Below are 27,940 nucleotides of genomic sequence, written 5' to 3' on the forward strand. Positions count from 1 at the left end.
TTTTTTTGTTTTCCAAAGAAGAGATAGTTAGCAGGTGTTCTCAGAAAGCAATTAAATTAACGGGTAATACAATGGCTTTAAAAATTGCTTTTTATTTATGTTCTTAGTGCCTCTGCTGTAATTCTGTGCTGATGAGCACTGTCATTTTGTGCGCTCGCTTGAAGTAAAATTTGAGTCCTTCTTCTATTTTTGTGAAATGTCCCGGTTTTTGGCTTTAAAAATCTGGTCACCGTACTCAGGTATCATCAGGTCTCATCCTTAGCCCCGCCCCTATCCCTTCCCACCAGCCACACCCACACCTGCATTTATGTTTTTCCGTTTAAAGCATTGGACTGCTCCAAATAGCAATGAACTGGCAGGTAGGGGTGAGGTCAATTTACATGACCTGCAATAGTATTGTGTTGTCTCTGGACAGGTATCTATGAGGCCAGACAAAGCTAGTGGCTTTGTGTGGCCTCATAGATATGATTGAGAGGTTTGCGCCGCCAATGCGACACAAAAAGTGACTCAATGACGGCGCAAGATTCCCATAAATATGCTCCCTAGTTTTTAGCGTTAAAGTGTGCATGGAAAATTAGCTTGTTCTTGCTTCCAGCTATTTTTAGTTAGCTCTTCTATGCCACACGAGTTATACCAAATAAACACGTCACATAGGGAAAACCTCTCCTATCTCATTCACACTGTTCCCTTTCTCTATTCCATAGAATTTCCTTTGCCTCGGATCATGGGACCTCCCATTTCCCCCCCCCCCCCCCCCCCCGATTTCCCATTCCCCCTTCTTCCCCCCGATTAAGCGCCATCCAAAGGAGCAGTAATGCAAGTTTGCAGTTATGGCCCCCCTAACAGTACTGCTTTTGAAAAGAGCATTTATCATTTACCAAATGCTTATGCTGTCAGTCACTCTAGCGCTCGTACTACTGCTTTGCCGCGGTCACGCCCATTTGTCGAAGAGGGAGCATTGCTCTGTTGCTAGGCTGCAGCCGCTCATTTTCCGGCGCTGTAGTTGAAAGGTCGGAGGTTGAGGGTTGTTAGTTCCGGGGTAAGATGGCGGCGGCGGAGGGGGCCGCGGGGAAGGAGTTCCCGGAGATCAAAAGCCAGTTCCGGACCCGGGAGGGCTTCTACAAGCTACTGGCAGGGGGGCCGGAGGGTGCGCGGCGGGGGGCCGGAAGCGGCGCCTCCTCCGGAGCCCAGCCCTCCGCGCCCCCCCTCCCTCCAGGATCTGCCACCCCTCTGCCGGGAGGAGGGTCAACCGGTGGGGGCCTAGGCTCAGGCGCTTTGCCCCCTGTCCGTCTGTCTCTAGTTCGTCTTTTGCCCCCTGAGTCCGCCGCTGAGGAACAGCCACCCACCCCGCCCTCTGGACCCGCTCGGGAGGAGCCTGACCGTGCCTGTTTCAACCTCGGCCGAGAGCTTTATTTCTACCAATGCCGGGGAAGTCGCCGGGTAAGAGAAGTGGAGTTGTATATAATGATACGCCCTAATAGTCCAACCGAACTGTCTCCAGTATGCAGACGCAGGGAGCACAGAACCATTGGCACCCAGGGAGTACCTTAACAGATAGATACAGACGAACCGCAGCACACCCTTGCAGGTGACATCAGAAGACCTACCTGTATAATATAGAAGCCGGCCACCAGTGTATATAGTTGGCGAGGCCAATCCCCCTAGCATCATTAAGCTAAAGTGGTTAACCTTTTGAGGTAAACCTAGATCTGTTATTTTAATAAGCCGAGACGGTCAGATATTTTGAACACGTGTAACAATTTCTTTAGTTCACGTCGTTAAGTTAACGCATGCATACACCACTGGAATATTTCGAGGTACGCTTACGTGGTCAAATAAATGTTATATTGACATCACCCTTGATGTCACTGATGCGATCCATGTGAACTGTGGGTGAAACCAGTGATCGATTTTGGCTAGGTACGTTGTCCTACTGCCCGAATTCACCACCATAGCCCTCGACTAGAACTTGCACAATTTACGCATAGCTTAACGTCGGTTGCAGATGATAACCAAGTTATCAACCTTGACTTGATTAACCCTCATTTTCGGCATTCTGCCATTACAAGATAGCATATTTGATTGTATCGCATGGTGCAGTTCTGTTTCAAGGTGGTGTCTTGTTTCGTTGTAAAACACCACAATAAAGTATACTGTCCGACTCCTTTCAGCAGGCTGGGGGTGTGGGGGAGTCACATGGCAAGCAGGGGCTACACAGCACACCTATTAGGCCTGAAGTCATTATTCTGATGTCTCTCGGTCTGTCCTACTATGGCTTCAAAACTGGGCCAAGTACAACTCCTTTGGCACCTGACTCTAATTGGCATCACACAAGAACTCATCTCCTAGATCAGCCTTACAACTGGCCTCATGGAGCATTTTTGGAGGGTTGTGTAACCTTATCAACTTCCTCTGATGAGCATTATTTTGTGTTTGCTTAAATTTCGCACTGAAAAAATCTCTGTGGTAATCGTGCTCTTAAGGTGGCGACTAAGAGCTTCTTAAAACTGAGTTAGATGCATTTTTGTTTTTGTATAAAGACATATTCACACTTTTGTAAATTCTTGACTCGAAAAATCATAAACATTTTACCAGACCTGTAGGTCTAGTGACTTGAATGATCTAGTCGACCTAACTGTAATGCACTTGACCCATAAAGTGGTCACAAGTCTTGTGATTATAGGAAAATATTTTATTTGATCAAGTCATCTTTTCTTCATGACCACTTATGAGAGCACCTCAAATATTAGTTCAGCTTGTCTGCTGTATAAAAACTCGTTGGTTTAAACTTTTGTTCCATGTATAAAAATAACCAAGCCCACATATAGGGTGCTCTTGACCCCTGACTTGCCTCTTAGCTCATTAATAGTAATGTCATCAGGGCGAGGCAGTAACGTTTCTCAGTTCATGTTTGGGGGGAAAAAAAAAACTTACTTTTCATCGATCTATTACTAAAGAATGATGTTGTAGCACATTTTACATTGATGTGGTTTCAAACTTTCCCATTGACATATAATTCCATTGATAAAACTATAAAGTGTACAGACAATAATGGGTTGAAATTGGGTATCAGCAAATACTTAGTATTTGCATGTCACCAAGTAAAATGTTCTGATTTGCTTTGATCCTTTTAAAATCCATCTTTCCATCTGAATTATATTAAAAAGTGCTTTATTAACTCCTGATCCATTTTTAAATATTTGTACAGCTCATTTACAGGCTATTTAAATGTTAGAAACACTGACACCCTACTGCCTTTTATTTCACACTATTTATACCTCCGCAAGATTGTCAGACAGTTAATTTTACAAAAGTCCCTAAAAAGTCAGTTGCAGAAATGTAAACTCAAATCTCCCGGATAAAATAAACAGTAATTTGTAAGAAGACATAAGCTTGCATTTGACCTTTCTTTGAACGCATAGCAAATGTGACTAGATAAAAATAAGTTTTAACAGCATCTTTATTGCTCGTTCACTTTCTGATTGAATAAAACACCTGTCCTTTGCCAGCTCGATTTCTCTCATCTGAATGGACCTGTGGCCATAAAATAGCTTGTTCTGATAATATCTGAATTACCATAACAGATGGGCAGGTAACATTTCTGAGGCCTGTAATGATTGAGCTTAAGGTGTAAACATTCTACTGAGATCCTGGAAATTGAACTAGCATATTTTAGCCCCCTTTGGTTTTTCTTGACTAAGTCAACAAATTGTAAAGGTCTGTCTCGAGTGGAACTCTAAGAAAAGGTCATCATGATACTTAACCCAATTATGGACATCCTTATAATATTCGAGAAGTAAGGACCCCAGACATATGTTTTTTTCTTTTCAAAATATCCTACAATTACATTGACATACACTGGAACAAATGATTGTCCTTTTGGCATCTTGGAAGTACCACAGAGTTGTAGAAAATACTCTCCACTAAATAAAAAGAAGCTATTTTCTAACATAATTGGTCCTTAATGAGTAATCTCTTTGTATGCCCCAGATAGTATATAGATTTGTCAGTAGGTAAGCACTGCAGAGCTTGTAAGCCATCCCTGTGTTTGGCAGAGGAACAGAATCCAAACAAACTATGCACTTATCTTCCTTTGTGGGTAAAGCCTCAACATTTCTAATAACATCTCCGGTGCCACTTACATATACTATGATAGGGGCATCACATGGTATAAGGGATTTGTCTAGGTATTGAGACTTTCTGTTAAATTACCAACACTGCTGAAAATTGACCCTTCTTTGGGTCACATTAAGCAAAAAATAAATGGTGGCAATAGATGGATACTTCTTTAATTGCAATTTCCCTTCGTCAATGGCAGGAATATCCTGTTTCCCCAATTCTTATAAGGTGCTTTATTTTTTTTATTTTTTGGGGGGGGGTATATTGGTTAAATCAATATCAAGTCTCAAACAGTTATATATTTTGTTCAGCATCCTGGACATTATCCATATCCACGTTGTTAGAAATTTGGTCTCTTAGTTAGCAGAGGTGTTATGCACTCTATCCAAGTAGCGACCACCATCCTAGTCAGGATAAGTCACAACACATCCTAAATTATCCTGTACTCGCCCCCCGGTAGCTTGACACAGAGCAGTCAGGTTTAACTTAAGAGGCAATGTGTAAGGTATTTGTGCAACACCCAAACAGTAACACAGTGAAGGCACCACAAAACACTCCACACTAGGTTAGAAAAATAATTATATTTTTAACAACAAAAATCCAATAGGTAGAAGTTAAGATATACATTTTCAAAGAATAAGGGAGACTGTAGTGCTTGGAAGCAGAAAGCGGCAACTGGGGCTATCTGGTCATGCTAGACCGGACCAAAGACAAAAGTTCAGGCCGACCACGATTGAGCACAGGCCGGCAACAAGACCCTTGTAGGGCCTGCTGAGCAAGAGTACCATGGTGTTGGGAATCTGGTGTCTAGTTGGCAGAGGTTTGCAATCTGTCAAAGTAGAGACCACAATTCTAGACCAAGCAAGTAAGTTACACAATAAAAGTTTACCTGTGGTAGCTTAGCACAGAGCCGTCAAGCTAAACTGAAGAGGCAATGTGTAAAGTATTTGTCCACACTCACAGTAACACAGTGGAAACGCCACAAAAGGACTTCACACCAGTTTAGAATAATAGCCAATATTTATCTGAGTGAAACAAAACCACAATGACAAAAATCAAAGACACAAGTCAGGCTCTGAGTTCTTAAAGATGAGATCAAAATGCAGTGCTGAGAAGACAATAGCTCCAACCGGAACTATCTAGTCGTGCTGGACAGAGGCAAATTGAAAAGTGCACTCTGACCTTGTTGTTGGGCAGGCTAGGTAAAGGAGTCACGCCGACCCGATGACATACCAAAGTCCAGAAGCAACGAATACTGGTTCTGAGGTGTTGGTGCTGTGTCAGCCAGGCTGGGTCTGTGTTGTAAGTTGGGGTCGTTGCGTTGGGCAGTCTGCGAGTGGTGTCCGCAGCTTCGCTGCAGGAAGCAGCAAAAGTGGTGTTTTTTGCAGTGGGGATGCATTGGTTCCAAGTGACTCGGTGGTGTTGCATCAGTCCTTCAGTTGCAGAACCACACTCCCCTCCAATGGCCCAAACTGGATTTGGCACCATTTGGCAAAGCAGGATACTCAGCAGAGGAGTCAAGGTGCTGGTAACAAGATGCAGGTGAAGTCTTTGATGTCCCTGAGACTTCAGAAACGGGAGGCAACCTCAGTCATGCCCTTGAAGAAACTTAAGATTCCAGGATTTAGAGGGTTGGATCCAGTCCTATCACTCCCAGGCAAGAAGTAGCAGGCTGCAGGCCAACCCAGCAGAGCAAACAGGAAAGGGGTGTAGGAAAGTACCATCTTGCCTGCCATGTTACCCCCATATTTCACTGTATATATGTTGTTTTAGTTGTATGTATCACTGGGACCCTGCCAGCCAGGGCCCCAGTGCTCATAAGTGTGCCCTGTATGTGTTCCCTGTGTGATGACTAACTGTCTCACTGAGGCTCTGCTAACCAGAACCTCAGTGGTTATGCTCTCTCTGCTTTCTAAATTGTCACTAACAGGCTAGTGACCAATTTCACCAATTCACATTGGCATACTGGAACACCCTTATAATTCCCTAGTATATGGTACTGAGGTATTGGGGTTCCAAGAGATCCCTATGGGCTGCAGCATTTCTTTTGCCACCCATAGGGAGATCTGACAATTCTTACACAGGCCTGCCAGTGCAGCCTGAGTGAAATAATGCCCACATTATTTCACAGCCATTTTACACTGCACATAAGTAACTTATAAGCCACCTATATGTCTAAACTTCACCTGGTGATGGTTGAGTGCAACGTTACTTAGTGTGTGGGCACCCTGGCACTAGCCAAGGTGCCCCCCACATTGTTCAGGGCAAATTCCCCGGACTTTGTGAGTGCGGGGACACCATTTCACGCGTGCACTATACATAGGTCACTACCTATGTATAGCGTTCCAATGGTAACTCCGAACATGGCCATGTAACATGTCTAAGATCATGGAATTGTCACCCCAATGCCATTTTGGCATTGGGGAGACAATTCCATGATCCCCTGGGTCTCTAGCACAGAACCCGGGTACTGCCAAACTGCCTTTCCCGGGGTTTCACTGCAGCTGCTGCTGCTGCTGCCAACCCCTCAGACAGGTTTCTGCCCTCCTGGGGTCCAGCCAGGCCTGGCCCAGGAAGTCAGAACAAAGGACTTCCTCAGAGAGATGGTGTTACACCCTCTCCCTTTGGAAATAGGTGTCAGGGCTGGGGAGGAGTAGCCTCCCCCAGCCTCTGGAAATGCTTTGATGGGCACAGATGGTGCCCATCTCTGCATAAGCCAGTCTACACCGGTTCATTGATCCCCCAGCCCTGCTCTGGCGCGAAACTGGACAAAGGAAAGGGGTGTGACCACTCCCCTGACCTGCACCTCCCAGGGGAGGTGCCCAGAGCTCCTCCAGTGTGCCCCAGACCTCTGCCATCTTGGATTCAGAGGTGTGGTGGCACACTGGACTGCTCTGAGTGGCCATGGCCAGCAGGTGACGTCAGAGACTCCTTCTGATAGGCTCTTACCTTCCTTACTAGCCTATCCTCCTTCCTAGGTAGCCAAACCTCCTTTTCTGGCTATTTAAGGTCTCTGCTTTGGGGAATTCTTCAGATACCGAATGCAAGAGCTCACCAGAGTTCCTCTGCATCTCCCTCTTCACCTTCTGCCAAAGGATCGACTGCTGACTGCTCAGGACGCCTGCAAAACCGCAACAACGTAGCAAAGACGACTGCTGCAACCTTGTATCGCTTCATCCTGCCGGCTTTCTCAACTGTTTCCAGGTGGTGCATGCTCTGGGGGTAGCCTGTCTCCTTCTTGCACCAGGAGCTCTGAAGAAATCTGTGGATCGACGGAATCTTCCCCCTGCAACCGCAGGCAACAAAAGACTGCATCACCGGTCCTCTGGGTCCCCTCTCAGCACGACGAGCCTGGCCCCTGGAACTCAGCAACTCTGTCCAAGTGACTCCCACAGTCCAGTGACTCTTCAGTCCAAGTTTGGTGGAGGTAAGTCCTTGCCTCCCCACGTTAGACTGCATTGCTGGGTACCGCGTGATTTGCAGCTGCTAAGGCTCCTGTGCACTCTTCCAGGATTTCCTTCGTGCACAGCCAAGCCTGGGTCCCCGACACTCTAACCTGCAGTGTACAACATTCTGAGTTGTCCTCTGGCGTCGTGGGACTCCCTTTTCTGACTTCGGGTGGACTCCGGTTCACTTTTCTTCTAAGTGCTTGTTCCGGTACTTCTTCGGGTGCTGCCTGCTTCTGTGAGGGCTCCCTGACTTGCTGGGCGCCCCCTCTCTCTCCTCATCCAAGTGGCGACATCCTGGTCCCTCCTGGGCCACAGCAGCATCCAAAAACCCTAACTGCGACCCTTGCAGCTAGCAAGGCTTGTTTGCGGTCTTTCTGCGTGGGAACACCTCTGCAAGCTTCTTCACGACGTGGGACATCCATCCTCCAAAGGGGAAGTTCCTAGTCCTCTTCGTTCTTGCAAAACACCAAGCTTCTTCCATCCGGTGGCAGCTTCTTTGCACCCTCAGCTGGCATTTCCTGGGCATCTGCCCACTCTCGACACTGTCGCGACTCTTGGACTTGGTCCCCTTGTCTTACAGGTACTCAGGTCTGGAAATCCACTGTTGTTGCTTTGCTTGTGTTGGTTTTCTTTGCAGAATCCCCCTATCATGACTTCTGTGCTCTCTGGGGGTTGTAGGTGCACTTTGCACTTACCTTACAGGGTCTTGGGGTGAGCTATTTTTCTTACCCTCACTGTTTTCTTACAGCCCCAGCGACCCTCTACAAGCTCACATAGGTTTGGGGTCCATTCGTGGTTCGCACTCCACTTTTGGAGTATATGGTTTGTGTTGCCCCTATACCTATGTGCTTCTTTTGCAATCTATTGTAACTTTACACTGCTTGCATTACTTCCTTTTGCTATTACTGCATATTTTTGGTATTGTGTACATATATCTTGTGTATATTTGGCTTTCTCATACTGAGGGTACTCACTGAGATACTTTTGGCATATTGTCATAAAAATAAAGTACCTTTATTTTTAGTAGATCTGTGTATTGTGTTTTCTTATATTGTGGATATGACACCAGTGGTATAGTAGGAGCTTTGCATGTCTCCTAGTTCAGCCTAAGCTGCTCTGCTATAGCTACCTTCTATCAGCCTAAGCTGCTAGAAATGCCTCTTCTACACTAATATGGGATAACTGGACCTGGTACAGAGTGTAAGTACCTCTGGTACCCACTACAAGCCAGGCCAGCCTCCTACAAGTGGCAGTCCCTCCTGACAACACTGCGATCCTTCTTCATGGTAGAATGTCCTCAGCCCAGAAGCGTTCCAAGTACATGGTGTCAGCGGCCCAGTGTCTATAACCAAATGTGCTTTTGAAGTGGGGGAAGACTTCAAAGAGTGGTTTTGAAGTTGCCCAGATCTCTTTAAGCAAAGCCCTGTGTGCCAGGAGGGCTGTGGGAGGTTATCATTCTTTTTTGTGTGGGGTCAAGTCACTATGGTTTGAAGTGAGAATCCCTCCAACCTTCCTGCCCAAGAAGACCCACCAGTATGCAGATGGAATGCAGGGGGGAGGAGTGTCCTGTCTTTTATGGCTTTGTGAATGGAATGCACAGATGTAGCTGTCACCTAACCCAACACAGATCATACGTGGTTTGAAGGCAGACTAAGGCACAGGATGGTCAATGTAAGAAAATGCCAACTTTACAAAAGTGTCATTTTCAGACCTGTAATTTAACCCCTATGGTGCCTTGGACATGGTGGTCTCGTCCCAGCACACGGTTCCCGTGTGCCTGGGACGAGACCACCTAGCCCTGCACCGGGCCCCCTGGGGAAGCGCTAGCACCCCCGTGGGTCCCCCACCCCGTCAGAGATGACAGGGGAATCGCTTCCCCTTTCACCCCTGATTCCCCCGTGACGTCTGACGTCAGCACGCAATCGCGTGCTGACCTCATCAGAGGTCGCCTCCCGTCGCGCTGGAAGCATGCTTCCAGCACGATGCGGAAGAGAAATGCTTAGCATTTCTCTTCCGCCCAGGAGGAGGGGGGCGGGAGGGACATCGGAAGAAAGGAAAGGCTTTTCCTTTCTTTCGATGTCATTCTGAGCATTTCTGCTGCCCAATCGCAATGCGATCGGGCAGCAGAAATGCCCACTAGACACCAGGGACTTTACCTTAAAAAATAATAATAATTTACATGAGGGGAGTGGCCCCCTGGGCAAGGGTCGCTCCCTAGGGGGTCAAATAATTTTTAGGTCATTTCTGGCCCCCCTGGGGGTAGATTGGCCTAATATAATTAGGCCGGTCTGCCCCCAGGGGGCAGAAATGCCCACTAGACACCAGGGATTTTTTTTTGTGTTTTCTAATAAAGGGAGCGGCCCCTTGGGCAAGGGTCGCTCCCTGGGGGGGCATATTATTTTTAGGCCATTTCCGCTCCCCCCTGGAGGCAGATCGGCCTAATATAATTAGGCTGATCTGCCTCCAGGTGGGGCAGAAACCTCTAGACACCCGGGATATATATATATTTTATTTACTTTGTTTTTATGTATGGGGAGCGACCCCTTAGGCAAGGGTCTCTCCCCTGGGGGGCAAATTGTACTTAGGCCATTTCTGCCCCCCTTGGGGGCAGATCGGCCTATTTTTGTTAGGCCAATCTGCCCCCAAGTGGGGCAGAAACCACTAGACACCAGGGATTGGTGTGTGTGTTTTTTGTTTGGGTGGGGCAGCCCCTTGGGCAAGGGTCGCTCCCCATGGGGACACATTACTGTTGGCCATATCTGCCCCCGTTGGGGGCAGATTGGCCTATATTTTGGAAGGCCCATCTGCCCCCAAGGGGGTCAGAAAGCTCACCAGAGACTGGGGAAGAATTTATTTTTCAAAATAAGAGGGTGGGGTTATGGCCATACTCCCACCCCAAATAAATGGGGCCAAAGTTGTTCTGCCCACCAGTGGGCAGATGGGGCAATTAACCTGATCCATACCCGGGGGGCAGAAAGTATACTAGATGCCATGTGAATAAAAAAATAAAAAAAGTTGTGGGGTGGTGACTACCAACCAGTATGGGCCTGGTCATGGCCTCACCTGAACTGAAGGGCTAAGTCATTCAACTCTTCCCTCCCCCCCCCCCCCCCCCCCCACACTAAAACATGTTATCCCATGGCAAGCAAGAGGACGTTTGTGTTTTTTTTTTTTTTTTGTTTGTTTTTTTGTTTCTCATTTGGGCCATGAGAGCTTGGTAACTCTCAAAATTGTCAAACTTGGAATGGTGAGGGCTGCACTTTTTTTTTTAACTTTGGGACGCTTCCATGTAGAAAAATCCACAAGACCTAGACACATCTGAAAACTAAATATCTAGTTGATTCCAGGGTGGTGTGCTTCACATGCACCCCGCACCATTTCCTTACCCGCAAGGCCCTGCAAACCTGCAACTTTGCTGGACAGCACACATTTTTCCCACATTGTTGTGATGGAACCTTCCGGAATCTGCAGGAATCCACAAAATACCTACCTCCCAGCATTGTCTCATCTATACCGCTAAAATTTCTGCTGCATTTGTCAGCCTAAAAATGTTTAGTTTCAAACTGCCCTTTTGGACCCACTTTGGTTTCCCCTCAATTTCGACGTGTTTTTGGCTCTTCCCTGTCACAAACACTTGGCCTACCTACACAAGTGAGGTATCATTTTTACCGGGAGACTAAGGGTAACGCTGGGTGGTCGAAAATTTGTCCTGGTGCAGTGATCCCATACAGAAATGTGGGAAAAATGTGAAACATTGGGGAATCCACGCAAGTCACACCTCCCTTGAATCTCTGGGGTGTCTAGTTTTCAGAAATGTCTGGGTTTTGTAGGTTTCACTAGATGGCTGCTGAGCCCAGGACCAAAAACGCAGGTGCTTCCCCCCCCCAGGTAGTTTTCTATTTGGTAATTTTGATGTGTCTAGAGAGTGTTTTGGGGCATTTCCTGTTGCGAGCAGAAGGCCTACCCACTCAAGTGAGGTACCATTTTTATCATGAGACTTTGGGGAACACTGGGTGGAAGGAAATTTGTGGCTCCTCTCAGATTCCAGAGCTTTCTGTCACCGAAATGTGAGGAAAACGTGTTTCTTTTAGCCAAAGTTTGAGGTTTGCAAAGGATTCTGGGTAACAGAACCTGGTAAGAGCCCCACAAGTCACCCCATCCTGGATTCCCCTAGGTGTCTAGTTTTAAAAAATGCACAGGTTTGGTAGGTTTCCCTAGGTGCCAACTGAGCTAGAGGCCAAAATCCACAGGTAGGCACTTTGCGAAAAACACCTCCTGTTTTCTTTGGGAAATTATGATGTGTCCACGTTGTGCTTTGGGTCATTTCCTGTTGCGGGCGCTAGGCCTACCCACACAAGTGAGGTACCATTTTTATCAGGAGACTTGGGGGAACATAGAATAACAAAACAAGTGTTATTGCCACTTGTCTTTCTCGACATTTTTTCATCCCAAATATGACCGTGTGTAAAAATGTCTATTTGAGAAATACCCTGTAATTCACATGCTAGCATGGCGTGGGCACCCCAGAATTCAGAGATGTGCAAATAACCACTGCTTCTCAACACCTTATCTTGTGCCCATTTTAGATATACAAAGGTTTTCTTGATACCTATTTTTGACTCTCTATATATTTCAGCAAATGAATTGCTGCATACCCGGTATAGAATGAAAACCCACTGCAAGGTGCAGCTCATTTATTTGCTCTGGGTACCTAGGGTTCTTGATGAACCTACAAGCCCTATATATCCCCGCAACCAGAAGAGTCCAGCAGACGTAACGGTATATTGCTTTAAAAAATCTGACATTGCAGGAAAAAGTTAGAGTAAAACATAGAGATAAATGGCTGTTTTTTCACCTCCGTTTCAATTTTTTTTATTTCAGTTATTTTCTGTAGGAAACCCTTGTAGGATCTACACAAATTACCCATTCCTGAATTCAGAATTTTTGACCACTTTTCAGAAATGTTTAGGTTTCTGGGATCCAGCATTGGTTTCACACCCATTTCTGTCACTGACTGGAAGGAAGCTGAAAGCACAAAAAATCGTAAAAATGGGGTATGTCCCAGTAAAATGCCAAAATTGTGTTGAAAAATTGGGTTTTCTGATTTAAGTCTGCCTGTTCCTGAAAGCTGGGAAGCTGGTGATTTTAGCACTGCAAACCCTTTGTTGATGGCATTTTCAGGGAAAAAAACACAAGCCTTCTTCTGCATCCCTTTTTTCCTTTTTTTTTTTTTTTTTTTTTTTTTTTACGGTATTTTGGCTAATTCCTTGGTCTCCTTCAGGGGAACCCACAAAGTCTGGGTACCTCTAGAATCCCTAGGATGTTGGGGGAAAAAAGGACACAAATTTGGTGTGGGTCGCTTATGTGGACAAAAAGTTATGAGGGCCTAAGCGCTCCCTGCCCCAGATAGCCCAAAAAAAGGCCTGGCACCTGAGGGGGAAAAGGCCTGGCAGCGAAGGGGTTAAGAACCACCTTTACCAAAATATGCATTATTTTTTGTTTGTTTTTTAAATTGAGTCCAGAGACACCAAACTTCATATTTCTTTGTTTTCCCAATTGGAAATTAAACTTAAAAGATGTTTTAAATCAATCCCCATACTAGCCTATGGGAGAAATAGTCCTTGCAATAGTGAAAACTGAATGTAGGAAGCTGGCTCTGTATATAATATCTCAAAGTGAAGGATATTGTGCACAGAGTCCAGGGGTTCCCCCAAGAGGTTTGACCGAGGCAATAATAGATAATACTAATGCTCTATTTGTTGTAGTGTGGTCGAGCAGTTAGGTTTATCAGAGGGTAGTGTTAAGCATTTGTTGTACACACACAAGCAATAAATTAAAACACACACTCAGTGACTTAACTCTAGATCAATAGGTTTTTATATAGAAAAATATTATTTTGTTACTTTATTTCTAGAACCACAAGATTAATTTAGCAGGTAAGTACATTAAATGCAAGGTAACTTACACAGTAATACTTAAAGCTTTTTATGGAATCAACAATGTACACAGTTTTCTTTCATATGGCAAAAAGCTATTTTAAAAGTGGACACAGTGCAATTTTCAACAATTCCTGGGGAAGGTAAGTAAAGCACAGTTTTTGAGGTAACAAACTTACAGGTTCAATCTCCTGGGCATAGGTAGCCCACAGTTGGGGGTTCAATTTAACACCAAACACCCAGCACCAGCAACACAGGGCTGGTTAGGTGCAGAGGTCAAACAGGAGCCAAAATAACGTGGGCCCCTGTGGAGACAGGGGGTACTCCGGATCCGGTCTGCTGCAGGTAAGTACTGTGTTGTCGGAGGGCAGACCAGGGGGGTTTGGAGGAGTACTGAAGGGGCCCCAAATAGGCACAAAAACCATACCCCCAGCGGCATGGGGGTGGCTGTGTGCAGTGTGCAAACAGGGCATCTGGTTCTCAATAGAATTCTAAGGAGGGAATCAGTGGTCACTTAGGCGCTGCAGGCAGGGCACAGGGGGGCCTCTTGGGAAAGCCACCGACCGGGCAAGGGTGCAGGCCGCCTGCTAGTCATTGCTGCACATGTGGTCGGTTTCTCCCGGGCCTGGGGCTGCAGGTGCAGTGCTTCTCCAGGCGACGGATCTCTTTGTCCTGGGCAGTCGTGGTCAGGAGGGGCCTCGGGATTCCCTCTGCAGGTGTCTTCGTGCGAGTGCAGAGAGGTCAGCCCAGGGTGGACACGTTGTCAGAGTTGCCTGGGGGGTCCTCTCTCGATAGTTGGTTTCTCTGGACACGGGCCGGGGGTGTTGGGTGCCAAGCAGTTGGACTCACGCTTCTGGAGTGAGCTGTGAGTCCCTTTAAAGTTGTTTTTTAGGGTCGAGCCTGCGTTGCATGCGTATCGCAGCGAGACGCTTAAGTGTTTAGAAAAGGGCTCGGAGCCCTGTCGACGTCACCTCAGTGTTTTTCATTGGTTCGTGGGTTTGCCTAATAATATCCGCTTGCTTTCATTAGTCGAAGGCATGCATACGTCTTGCCTTTTCCGGTGGCTTGTGTGAGAAAGTAGCCTCTTTCTAGCCTTGTTACCCCCACTCTTGGCCTGTTTGTGAGTGTATGTCAGGGTGTTTTCACTGTCTCACTGGGATCCTGCTAGCCAGGGCCCAGTGCTCATAGTGAAAACCCTATGTTGTCAGTATGTTTGTTATGTGTCACTGGGACCCTGCTAGCCAGGACCCCAGTGCTCATAAGTTTGTGGCCTATATGTATGTGTTCCCTGTGTGATGCCTAACTGTCTCACTGAGGCTCTGCTAACCAGAACCTCAGTGGTTATGCTCTCTCTTTACAAATTGTCACTAACAGGCTAGTGACCAATTTTACCAATTTACATTGGCATACTGGAACACCCTTATAATTCCCTAGTGTATGGTACTGAGGTACCCAGGGTATTTGGGTTCCAGGAGATCCCTATGGGCTGCAGCATTTCTTTTGCCACCCATAGGGAGCTCTGACAATTCTTACACAGGCCTGCCACTGCAGCCTGAGTGAAATAACGTCCACGTTATTTCACAGCCATTTTACACTGCACTTAAGTAACTTATAAGTCACCTATATGTCTAACCTTTACCTGGTAAAGGTTGGGTGCAAAGTTACTTAGTGTGTGGGCACCCTAGCACTAGCCAAGGTGCCCCCACATTGTTCAGGGCCAATTCCCTGGACTTTGTAAGTGTGGGGACACCATTACACGCGTGCACTACATATAGGTCACTACCTATGTGTAGCTTCACAATGGTAACTCCGAATATGGCCATGTAACATGTCTAAGATCATGGAATTGCCCCCTCTATGCCATCCTGGCATTGTTGGCATGATCCCACGGGTCTCTAGCACAGACTGCCTTTCCCAGGGTTTCACTGCTGCTGGTGCTGCTGCCAACCCCTCGGACAGGTTTCTGCCCCCCTGGGGTCCAGCCAGGCCTGGCCCAGGATGGCAGAACAAAGGACTTCCTCTGAGAGAGGGTGTTACACCCTCTCCCTTTGGAAAATGGTGTGAAGGCAGGGGAGTAGTAGCCTCCCCCAGCCTCTGGAAATGCTTTCATGGGCACACATGGTGCCCATTTCTGCATAAGCCAGTCTACACCGGTTCAGGGACCCCTCAGCCCTGCTCTGGCGCGAAACTGGACAAAGGGAAGCGGAGTGACCACTCCCCTGACCTGCACCTCCCCTGAGAGGTGCCCATAGCTCCTCCAGTGTGCTCCAGACCTCTGCCATCTTGGAAACAGAGGTGCTGCTGGCACACTGGACTGCTCTGAGTGGCCAGTGCCAGCAGGTGACGTCAGAGACTCCTTCTGATAGGCTAGCAACACCTGAAGGAGCCTATCTTCTCTCCTAAGTAGCCAAACCCTCTTTTCTGGCTATTTAGGGTCTCTGCTTTGGGGATTTCCTTAGATAACGAATGCAAGAGCTCATCCGAGTTCCTCTGCATCTCTCTCTCTCTTCACCTTCTGCCAAGGAATCGACTGCTGACCGTGCTGGAAGCCTGCAAAACTGCAACAAAGTAGCGAAGACGACTACTGCAACTCTGTAACGCTGATCCTGCCGCCTTCTCGACTGCTTTCCTGGTGGTGCATGCTGTGGGGGTTGTCTGCCTCCTCTCTGCACTAGAAGCTCTGAAGAAATCTCCCGTGGGTCGACGGAATCGTCCCCCTGCAACCGCAGGCATCAAAGAACTGCATCATCGGTACCCTGGGTCTCCTCTCAGCACGACGAGCGAGGTCCCTTGAATCCAGCAACTCTGTCCAAGTGACTCCCACAGTCCAGTGACTCTTCAGTCCCAGTTTGGTGGAGGTAAGTCCTTGCCTCCCCACGCCAGACTGCATTGCTGGGAACCGCGTCTTTTTGCAGCTACTCCGGCCTCCGTGCACTTCCGGCGGAAATCCTTTGTGCACAGTCCAGCCTGGGTCCACGGCACTCTAACCTGCATTGCACGACCTCCTAAGTTGTCCTCCGGCGGCGTGGGACTCCTTTGTGCAACTTCGGGTGAGCACCGTTTCACTCCACTTCGTAGTGCCTGTTCCGGCACTTCTGCGGGTGCTGCCTGCTTCTGAGAGGGCTCCTTGTCTTGCTCGACGCCCCCTCTGTCCCCAGACGCAATTGGCGACATCCTGGTCCCTCCTGGGCCACAGCAGCATCCAAAAACCCTAACCACACGATTTTCAGCTAGCAAGGCTTGTTGGTGGTCTTTCTTCAGGAAAACACTTCTGCACGACTCTCCACGGCGTGAGGGATCCGTCCTCCAAAGGGGAAGTTCCTAGCCCTTGTCGTTCCTGCAGAATCTTCAGCTTCTACTGTCCAGTAGCAGCTTCTTTGCACCCACAGCTGGCATTTCCTGGGCATCTGCCCACTCCCGACTTGATCGTGACTTTTGGACTTGGTCCCCTTGTTCCACAGGTACTCTCGTCTGGAAATCCATTGTTGTTGCATTGCTGGTGTTGGTCTTTCCTGCAGAATTCCCCTATCACGACTTCTATGTCCTTTTGGGGAACTTTAGTGCACTTTGCACTCACTTTTCAGGGTCTTGGGGTGGGCTATTTTTCTAACCCTAACTGTTTTCTTACAGTCCCAGCGACCCTCTACAAGGTCACATAGGTTTGGGGTCCATTCGTGGTTCGCATTCCACTTTTGAGTATATGGTTTGTGTTGCCCCTATCCCTATGTGTCCCCATTGCATCCTATTGTGACTATACATTGTATGCACTGTTTTCTAATACTATACTGCATATTTTTGGTATTGTGTACATATATCTTGTGCATATTTGCTATCCTCCTACTGAGGGTACTCACTGAGATACTTTTGGCATATTGTCATAAAAATAAAGTACCTTTATTTTTAGTATATCTGTGTATTGTGTTTTCTTATGATATTGTGCATATGACACTAGTGGTACTGTAGGAGCTTCACTCGTCTCCTAGTTCAGCCTAAGCTGCTCTGCTAAGCTACCATTATCTATCAGCCTAAGCTGCTAGACACCCTATACACTAATAAGGGATAACTGGGCCTGGTGCAAGGTGTAAGTACCCCTAGGTACTCACTACAAGCCAGTCCAGCCTCCTACAGCTTGCCCTCCTCGAGTGCATCGACCAAGTACAGAAAACATGCGAGGCTTGCTGTTTTCTGTCCGGCTTGTCAACTACTTTTTTCTAATTTACTAGCGCGATTTCGCTTGGCAGAAGTGGAGCGCTTTACATAGTTATTTGCACTTTTTCGGGTTACGTACATAAATGCACTTTTGCCGATAGATGAAAAGTCGGGTTAGGAGTTTACAACGCTATCAGCTCTAACATGAGCAAACGCGAGACCCGTTGCATTGCAAATGCTTGTTTGGTCTTCTTTTTGGACAGGTCCGCTGTCCACGGGAGTTTCTTGGTCCTCGGTGAGGCAGGCAGTGCCCTGGAGGCTTTTCAGGGGTCGCTGGTCCTGCAGAACGCGTTGCTTCCCCTCTTGCAGCTTTTCAAAGCAGGAGACGGGCTGGTAGGGATGGGGCCGAGTCAGTTGGTGTCTCCTTCACTTCTCTGCGGGGTTTTCAGCTCAGCAGTCATTTTTTCTTGAGGTCATCAGGAATCTATGGAGCTGGTTTCAGGGTCGCCCCCCAAATACTAAATTTAGGGGTGTGGTAGGGTCAGAGGGCAGTAGCCAATGCCTACTGTCCGAGGGTGGCTTCACCCTCCTTGTGCCCACTCCCTCTGGGGAGGGGGGGGGACATCCCCATCCCTATTGGTCCTAATCCTCCTAAGCAAGATGGAGGATTTCCCAAGGAGGGGGTTCACTTCAGCTGTGGTCACCTTAGGGGTGGTCCTGGTTGAGGGGGTGACGACTCCTTGTTTTTCTCATTATCCTTCTGGACTTGCTGCCAAAAGTGGGGGCTTGTCTGGCGGCGGGCATCTCCACTAGCTCGAGTGCCCTGGGGCTCACTAACACCAGGCTTGAGCCTTTGAGGCTCACTGCTAGGTGTTACAGTTCCTGCAGGGGGGGATGTGTGAAGCACCTCCAACCAGGACAGGCTTTGTTTCTGACATCAGAGTGCACAAAGGCACTCACCCCATGTGGTCAGAAACTTGTTTGGAAGTGGCAGGCTGGCACAGACCGGTCAGCCTTGCACTTGCAGTTGGGCTAACACACAAGGGGCATCTCTAAGATACCCCGTGTGTGCATTTTTCAATGAATCCCAAACTGGCATCAATGTGGGTTTATTATGCTGAGAAGTCTGATACCAAGCTTCCTAGTATTCAGTGTAGCCATTATGGAACTGTGGAGTTGGTGTTTGACAATCTCCCAGACCATATACTCAGTATGGCTACCCTGCACTTACAATGTCTAAGAATTGACTTAGACACTGTAGGGGTATAGTGCTCATGCTGCTATGCCCTCACCCGTGGTATAGTGCACCCTGCCTTGGGGCTGTAAGGCCTGCTAGAGGGGTGACTTACCTATGCCACAGACAGTGGTTTGTGGGACTGGCACTGAGGGGAGTGCCATGTCGACTTTGTCTTTTATCCGCACTAGTACACACAAGCTGCTAAGCAGTGTGCTTGAACTGAGTGAGGGGTCCATGATGGAGGCATAATACATGCTCTAGCCCTTTGGGACCTTCCCTCTCCACAAGGGCCCTTGGTACTAGGGGTACCTTTTACAAGGGACTTAACTGTGTGCCAGGGCTGTGCCAATTGTGGAAACAAAGGTACAGTTTTAGGGGGAGAACACTGGTGCTAGGGCCTAGTTAGCAGAGTCCCTGTGCACTTCCAATCAAAGCTGGCATAGGCAAAGGTTGGGGGTGACCATGCCAACAGTGTTTTTCCTACACAAACACCCCCCCCCCCCCCAAAAAAAAAAAACAAGAGACTAACCTTTCCCAAGAGAGTTGTCATTTTCTAAGTGGAAGATTCTGAAAAGGTCACCTGCATTGGCATGGGCAGTCCCAGGTCTTTGTTCCACTATAAAGTCCATTCCCTGTAGGGATGTGGACCACCTCAAAAGTTTAGGGTTCTCTCCTTTCATTTTGCATGAGCACCTGAGAGGTCTGTGGTCAGATTGAACAATAAACTGAGTACCAAACAAGTGTGGTCCCAACAAATTCACTGACTAAATCACAGCAAATGCCTCCCTCTCAATGGCACTCCAACGCTGCTCCTAGGGCGTAAACTCATGCTAATGAAAGCAACAGGCAGGTCAAGGCCATCATGGTTGGTTTCGGATAGGACTGCTCCTATCCCAAGTTCAGAGGCATCTGTCTGCACAGTGAATTGATAATCTGGAGCTTTTAGAACCGGTGCTGAGCACATAGCTTCTTTTAGGGTGTCAAAGGCCTTTTGACAGTCTATGGTCCAGTTTACCTTCTTGGGCCTTTTCTTAAAGGTCCTTCACAAACCTCCTGTAATACCCAGTAAAGCTAAGAAATGCCCTTACTTGAGTCTGGGTTTTTGGAGCCTCCCAGTCCAGAATTGTCTGGATCTTGGGTTGTAAAGGTTGCACTTTGCCTCCACCTACAAGGTGGCCCAAGTACACAAATGTTCCCTGTCCTATCTGGCATTTGGATGCCCTGATAGAGAGGCCTACTGCTTGCAGGGCCTGCAAAACTTTGACCAGGTGATCCTGCCAGTTTAAGCTAAAGACTGCATTATCATCTAGATATGCTGCACTAAAGGACTCCAAATCAGTAAGGACTTGATTCACCAACCTTTGGAAGGTGGCAGGGACATTCTTTAAGCCAAAGGGCAAAACAGTAAACTGATAATGCCTATCAGATGTTGAGAATGCTGTCTTTTTTTTCTTTTGCTCCAGGTGCCATCCTAATTTGCCAGTACCGTGCAGTTAAGTCAAAGGTACTCAGAAATTTGGCTGCAACTAACTTGTCAATTAGCTCATCTGCTCTGGGTATGGGATCTGTCTTGGTGACAGAATTGAGTCCTCTGTAGTCCACACAAAACCTAAATTTTCTTTTTCTGTCCTTGGTATGAGGTTTGGGGACTAAGAACACTGGGCTAGCCCATGGACTGTCAGAGTGTTCTATTACCCCTAACTCCAGCATCTTGTGGACTTCCACTTTGATGCTCTCTTTGACTTCATCTGACTGAATATTTTGTTTTTGACAGGTAAACTGTCTCCTGTGTCCACATCATGGGTGCACAGATGTGTCGGACTAGGGGTGAAAGAAAAGAGCTCAGCATACTGTTTCAGGACGTGCCTGCAGTCAGCTTGCTGTTGGGCAGAGAGGGTGTCTGAATAGACCACTCCATCTACTGTCCCATCTTTAGGGTTAGTTGAGAGGAGGTCAGGGAGAGGTTCACTCGCTGCTTCCTGATCCTCATCAGTAACCAGCATAGTTATGTCCGCCTTATCATTATGGCGCTTAAGGCAGTTAACCTGGATCACTCTCTTGGGTGTCTTGTTGGTGCCCAGGTCCTCCAAATAAGTGACCTGACGCTTTTTCTCAAACACTGGGTAAGGGCCACTCTATCTGCCCTGGACATCCCTGGGAGCCACAGTCTCCAAAACCCAGACTTTCTGCCCTGGTTGGAATTCAACCATTGCAGCCTTTTGGTCATACCACAACTTCTGGAGTTGTTGGCTGGCCTCAAGGTTTTTGGATGCCTTTTCCATGTACTCGGCCATCCTCAAGCGGAGGCAAAGCACATAGTCCACTACATCTTGGGTAGGCTCATGGAGAGGTCTCTCCCAGCCGCCTTTAACAAGTACCAGTGGTCCCCTTACAGGATGGCCAAACCGAAGCTCAAAGTGTGAAAACCCTTCTCTCTTCTGTGGCACCTCTCTGTAGGTGATAAGCAGGCATGGCAGGAGGACATCCCACCCCCTTTTGAGTTTTTTTTTTTTTTTTTTTTTTTTTTTTTTTTTTTTTTTTTTTTTTTTCCAGGGAGCCCCATGATCATGCCCTTCAGTGTCTTGTTAAACCTTTCAATAAGGCCATTGGTTTGTGGAGGATATGGTGTGGTGATCTTATAAGTCACCCCCACGCTCCTTCCACATGTGTTTTAGGTAAGCTGACATGAAGTTGGTACCTCTGTCAGAATCCATCTCCTTGGGAAAACCCACTCTGATAAAAATACCAATTAGGGCCTTGGCTACCGCAGGGGCAGTAGTTGACCTAAAGAGAATCACTTCAGGGTATCTGGTAGCATGATCCACTACTACCAGTATGTATTGGTTCCCTGAGGCTGTGGGAGGTTCAAGTGGACACAGTGTCCACACCAACCCTTTCAAAGGGGACCCCCACCTCTGGAAGTGTAATAAGGGGGGCCTTTGAATGGCCACCTCTCTTGCCACTCGTTTGACAGATGACATAGGAGCTACAAAACTCCCTACTTTCTGTGACATATTGGCCCAATAGAAATGGTTCACTAATCTGTCCTTTGTTTTGGTTTGTTCCAAATGCCCAGCTAGGGGCATGTCATGGGCCAATGTGAGGATAAACTCTCTGAACTTCTGAGGCACTACCACTCTCCTAGTGGCACCAGGTTTGGGATCTCTTGCCTCAGTATAAAGGAATCCATCCTCCCAATAGACCCTGTGGGAGCCACTGATATCTCCTTTCTCCTGTTCAGCAGCTTGCTATCTCCGGCCTTCAAGAGTGGAACAAGTATTTTGTCCCTGGCACAGCTGTTCCCTTGAGGGCCCCCCCCCCCCCTGGGCCCAAGAGGTTTACCTGGTAAGGCTCCAGCTCCATGGACTTGGTTCCCTCAGGGGAGAGGGCATCTTCCTGGGAATGAGCTCCTGTTTCTTTTGCTGTACAGAGGCTGGTTCTTCTCCCCCCCCCCCCCCCCCACACACACACTCTCCCCTTTTCTCTTGGAAGGTTGGGCCATTATTCCAGGCTCCAACACTTCTTTTTCACCCTGTGCTCAGCTCTGTGCTCTTGTTTTTACAAACACCAGTTCAGGGATACCCAGCATGGCTGCATGGGTTTTGAGTTCTATCATGCAAAATCATTCCTTAGCAAATACTCTGCTGGGATTGTAGAAGTGACCACTACCTGTTTCAGGCCAGTAACCCCTCCCCATTCCAAAGTCACAATTGCCATGGGATGGACCTTAGTTTCATTGTCACTATAGGTAACTGGATATGTTTGTCCAGCCAAAAACTGTCCTGGGGAAACCAGCTTTTCTGTCACCTTGGTGACACTGGCATCTGTATCCCTCAGGGCTTCTACCTTTGTCCCATTTATCAAGAGCTGCTGCCTGTATTTTTCCATGTTAGGCAGCTAGTGTGGCTATATCCACCCCACCCTAGGCGACTAAAGTAGCTTCAATGTGAACCCTGATTTGCTCTGAGCGCACACTTGATCCCACCTGGAGACTAGCTATTCCAACGCTAACTGGAGCAGAAGTTGTGGGACTTTTTCTTTGGACAGGCCTTGTCTCCAGTTTGGTGTCCCTGCTGTTTACAGCACCAGGCCTTCTTGGGATCAAAGTTTTTATCCTTATACCCATTTGTAGACTGTGAAGAGGCTTGCGGCCCATGAGGGCGTGGCTTAATGCGATGGCGGTCGCAGCTTCTTTCTGAAGCTCCCGTCCTTCTCTCCTCACCCTCAGGGCTATAGCACCTCGAATGGCTCCGGGACCTACAATGTTGTGGCGGAGATTGCGGCCTGAGCTGGAGCTGCCGGGGGTCCTGCGGCCGATATTGGGGAACTAGCAGAAAACAAGAAGCCCTATGACCAATGTGACGTGGGGGATAAGAGACTAGTAACAAAGCAGAGACTGGGGTTATAACACCAGAGACGCCCGATCTGTTCCACTGAAGAGGCTGCATCGATACCCTGGCGCCTACGGCCCTGCTGCCCTTATTGGGGGGCCTTGGGAGACATACCCATGAACCTAGGGGATCTGAAGCCCTGAGTGCACAGTGCCCGGATGGCAACCACCACCTGGCAAACCTAGACAACCACGTCCTCTGAAGAATCTAGCCTGCGGCTCAAAAGGCGAAAGATCAACAGAATATTCACTAGGCCGGCTTAAAAACATGCATAAACGCTGACTGTTGGCTCATTAAAAGGTATAGCATCGCAGCCCTGACACTGGATCAAATTCAGTCTCCTTATTGGAACAACCACGGTCCCCCCCCCCCGCCCCCCCACACACACCAAAAGAAATTTTAAAAGGCAGAAAGATAAATACGAACATTGGTACCATACTGCTCTTCCTCTAACAAGTGGGCTGCGTCCTCTCAAAAACAAACAGCTGACAGCAAGCACACCTGCTATCTTCTGCAATTGGCAAAACAGGCAGACGGCGGGAAACGGACGGCACCAGGGGTCTTCCAGGCAATGCACCCCCAGAACAAGAGACTGAGGAAATCTCCCTCAAGAGAGGAAAGAACACCAAGGGAACCTACCCTGCAAGATGTAATGCAAGCCATCACTGCCTCCAGAACTGCTCTCGAGGAGAAAATAGACTCTTTAGCATCTGACTTTTCAGTGCTTAGAGACGACCATCGCCGCCTAGCAGAGAGGGTGGCCTCCACAGAAAAACAGATGGAGGAACTAGGACCTGAGATACAAGGCAATTCCAAAATATTGCGCCAGATGGAGAAACGAATAAAGGAATTAGAATTAAGGGTTGAAGATGCCGAAAATAGATCGCGGCGAAATAATATCAGGATCATAGGTCTACCGGAACGGGCAGAGGGAACCAACATGGTAGACTTCTTAGAAAAATGGCTGAAGGACAACGTAGCAGATGAAGGCCTTTCCCAGTTCTTCGCAGTGGAGAGGGCACAAAGAGTTCCTGCGCCCCCGCCGGGCGCCCCTTCCAGACCAATATTAGCCAAACTGCTACATTACAAAGACAGGGACCACCTACTCACCCAAAGCAGGAAAAAAGAGACTGCACGCTCGACAACCAAGTGATCCGAATTTTCCCGAGAGGTGCAGAGATGGAGAGCCTCCTTCAGGGAAGCCAAACAAAGGCTCCGCAACATGGGGATACAATACGGGATGCTATTCCCAGCCAAACTACGAATAATAACCGCAACAGGCATAAAGTTCTTCAACACGGCGGAAGAGGTTTGGAACTGGATGGATAAACAGCCACCCAGCCCAGAAAAGCACCATTTAAACCTCAAAGGAAAGACTAATTTCAGTAAATCTACTAGCTGTACCAATCCATCCCCACTAGAAGTTCTAAACGATTGTCAAAAAGCAGTGGAGGCAGCTGCATCCCTCAGCTGCTCAGAACAGAGTTCACCTAAGCAATCCCAAGGAGATATGAATCGATCGGGTTCAGAACATGAGTCAGACCTCTCACTCACACCTCACAAGAGGGGCCCAGAGGTGACTCCGGGAACGTCAGATAATATTATCTGAAGAACAAGCCTGAGCCGCAAACAGAGACTTGGGTTTTTACGAACACAACTTCAGTAAACAAGAATACGGCCTCAGCTCCTGAGACCGCACTAAAAAGTTGGAATGTGAAGTAAGCCTTCTGATATCCTATTGAACTAAGTCTTGGAGTCACGAAATCCCAGTTTGCCTACCGCCTGAGGGTCGAGGAGGGGTCACTTTGCTGAGCTTCAGTTTCCTATCTGGAGCATCCCCCACGTTGTTGGACAGTTAACGTTTTTACACAAGTTTTGGCGAGAGAGGTTTGACTTTTGTCCTGGGGATGGGAGTTGGGTAGTTATTTTGTTGGGGAACTTACTGGGGTTAAATACTGCACCGAGATTCATCACGAATAATTCAAAGCGGAGCAGGGAGCACGAGGGGGCATACTACGAAGCAGGGTCATCAGAAACCTTACCTGATTAGAGTAACAAAAGCGCCAGTATGACAACACCAAAACCATAAAAGTTCCTTACGTGGAACATCAGAGGTATGCATTCAATGGTCAAGAGATATAATATCATCATACTTGCAGAGGAGGGGTATTCAAATAGCCATGCTACAGGAAACACACTTAACATCAACAGAGGGCAAGGCTCTACAGAGAAGATGGAGAGGGCAGGCATTCTTCACTACATATTCGGCATACTCGAGGGGCACCCTGATCTGGATCCGGGCAGGGGTCCCTTTCCAATTGACGGATAGCCTCCTAGATCCCGAGGGGAGGTTTGTAGTGATTAAGGGCAGACTTGAGGGGAAAGAACTGGCTCTAATCAATGTTTATGCCCCCAACACAGGGCAGGGTGAATTCTTCACACGGCTATCCAACTTGCTAGCGTCATACTTACAATCGCCAGTGATAGTGGGGGGTGATTTTAATTGCGTAAGCGACCTTAATGCAGACAGATCACATCCTCCCCTACCACATTCCCCTCTAGTGAAAACTGCTCGACAGTTGTCTACCTGGCAAGCGAACTGGGACCTTATAGATGCCTGGCGTAAATTACACCCTAGTGCCAAAAACTACTCTTTTTTTTTTTTTTTTTCTTTTCTAGCCTCCATGAACTTCATGTTAAATTAGACTCCTTTTTATGCTCACCAGATATACACGCACTTATACCAAATATGGAATATTTGTCTCTCACAATATCAGACCATAATTCCCCTGTTGTTATCTTTGAAATGGGGGTCCTCCACCCCGCGTATACCCACGTGGAGACTCGGGCCCGAATTATTGGAGGATCTCCCCTTCTGAGATGATCTCCGTCAATGCATATTGCAATGACAGCACGGCAACTAGCGGTCTGATAGAGTGGGACGCCTTTAAGGCAGTAATAAGGGTGAAGTGCATAGCCCAAACAGTAGGAATTCGTAGGACTTTGCTGGGGGACACTGAGCAAGCTGAGGCTAAATTGAGTGAAGCAGAGAAAAACAGACAAAAAACACTGAACCCACAGCGCAAGCAATATGCACATATCTGACATCCTCAAATAACAAATCTAGGGCTATATCTATGCTGTATGCTTTAATACGATTACAGAACCTCTACCCTACCCTACCTCACAAGAGTACATGGTGAGAGAGATAAAGTGGGTAAACTGCTGGCCTGGGTCGTCTCGCAATCAGAAAAATCCCCCCCCCCCCCCCCCCCCCCCCCCCCCCCAAATAATGAGCCTGATCTCAAGGACAGGGACCCAACTGCATGACCCTGCACAGATTAATGCCCAGTTCTTTTCTTTCTATGAGAAACTATACCAAAAAAGACTCAACTTAAACAGGGACCTAATGAACATTATTTAACAACAATAAACCTGAAATTCTGGGAACCAACATCCACAGACACACTAGAGGAGAGTATCACACTAGAAGAGATCAGGGAAGCCATGAAGGGACTAGCAGGGGGAAAATCACCCAGTACAGACGGCCTTCCCGCCGAGTCTTACAAAGCCTTTGCTGAAATCCTCTCATCCAGACTAGAAAAAATGTTTAAATGTGCCATAGACCAAGGCCTCTTACTGAATTATAATCCCCCTTCTGAAGCCCGGCAAAGACCCAACAGGAGTGGGGGCATATAGACCCCTCTCTATGCTGAACCTCGATTTATAAAATCCTTAGCAAGATCCTGGCAACCAGACTCCTCCCACTGATGCCCTCTTTAATACACCCAGACCAAGCAGGTTTCATACCAGGACGTAATACAGCTAGGAATATTCGTAGATTAATTGCAGTTATGAGGGACTTAACTTCCACTGCTGAGTCCCTGGGTATCCTGGCAGTAGATATCGAAAAAGCCTTTGATAGCTTGTACTGGGACTTCCTTTATAAATGTATGTCCAAATTTGGAATAGGCCCAGGATACATTGCATGGGTGAAATTGCTATATACTGACCCCTCAGCTAGAGTCCGCACGGGGCGCATAATATCGCCCAGATACAAAGTGGAATGTGGGACGAGACAGGGTTGCCCCCCTTTCCCACCTGTTGTTTGCACTGGCAATGGAACCTCTGGCCACTGCGGCCAGGACAGGGCAGGGGGGGACCAGGTATCCTGGTCAGAAACGAGAGACATTGCATAGCCCTATACGCACACGACCTCCTAATTTTCTTAAACGACATCCAAAGGGATTTACCCCTAGCACAACTAATGCTATCCAACTTTGAAAGTCACTCAGGCCTAAAAGTAAATTGGGATAAAACAGGTCTATTCCCTCTTGTAAAACACCATCAACCCCCCCTGAATCTGGGACTGGTAAGATGGATACCCGATGGGTTCCCATATCTGGGAGTGAAAGTTTATCACAAGGCTAGGAATATTCTTGATGGAAATATAGGTGGCGCTGTCCGCTCCATAAAATCCTGCCTGACATTCTGGCAAACACTCCCAATATCCGTGACAGGGCGCATTGCGATTCTCAAAATGATTGTAGTGCTGAGATTATTATATCATTTCTCAGCTCTCCCGATCTGGATTCCTAAATCCTTCTTCAGAGATCTGAATACAACAGTAAACTCATTTATATGGGGTAACGGCAGGAA

At 47.7% G+C, this 27,940-nt stretch overlaps 1 protein-coding gene across 2 annotated transcripts in view; it reads left to right on the forward strand.

The window, feature by feature from the left end:
* Nucleotides 1-985: 985 nt before the first annotated feature.
* LOC138259840 (WD repeat-containing protein 20-like) overlaps nucleotides 986-27,940 on the forward strand; it is a 159,518-nt gene continuing 132,563 nt past the window's right edge. The window contains exon 1 of one of the 2 annotated variants that reach the window (XM_069207738.1): nucleotides 986-1,440. In XM_069207738.1, the coding sequence (XP_069063839.1) occupies nucleotides 1,045-1,440 (396 nt within the window). In that variant the 5' untranslated portion in view covers nucleotides 986-1,044. The remainder of the gene's footprint in view (nucleotides 1,441-27,940) is intronic. The other variant, XM_069207739.1, reaches the window with a different exon arrangement.

Source organism: Pleurodeles waltl, chromosome 9, assembly GCF_031143425.1.
Source record: "Pleurodeles waltl isolate 20211129_DDA chromosome 9, aPleWal1.hap1.20221129, whole genome shotgun sequence".
NCBI classification, from domain to species: domain Eukaryota; kingdom Metazoa; phylum Chordata; class Amphibia; order Caudata; family Salamandridae; genus Pleurodeles; species Pleurodeles waltl.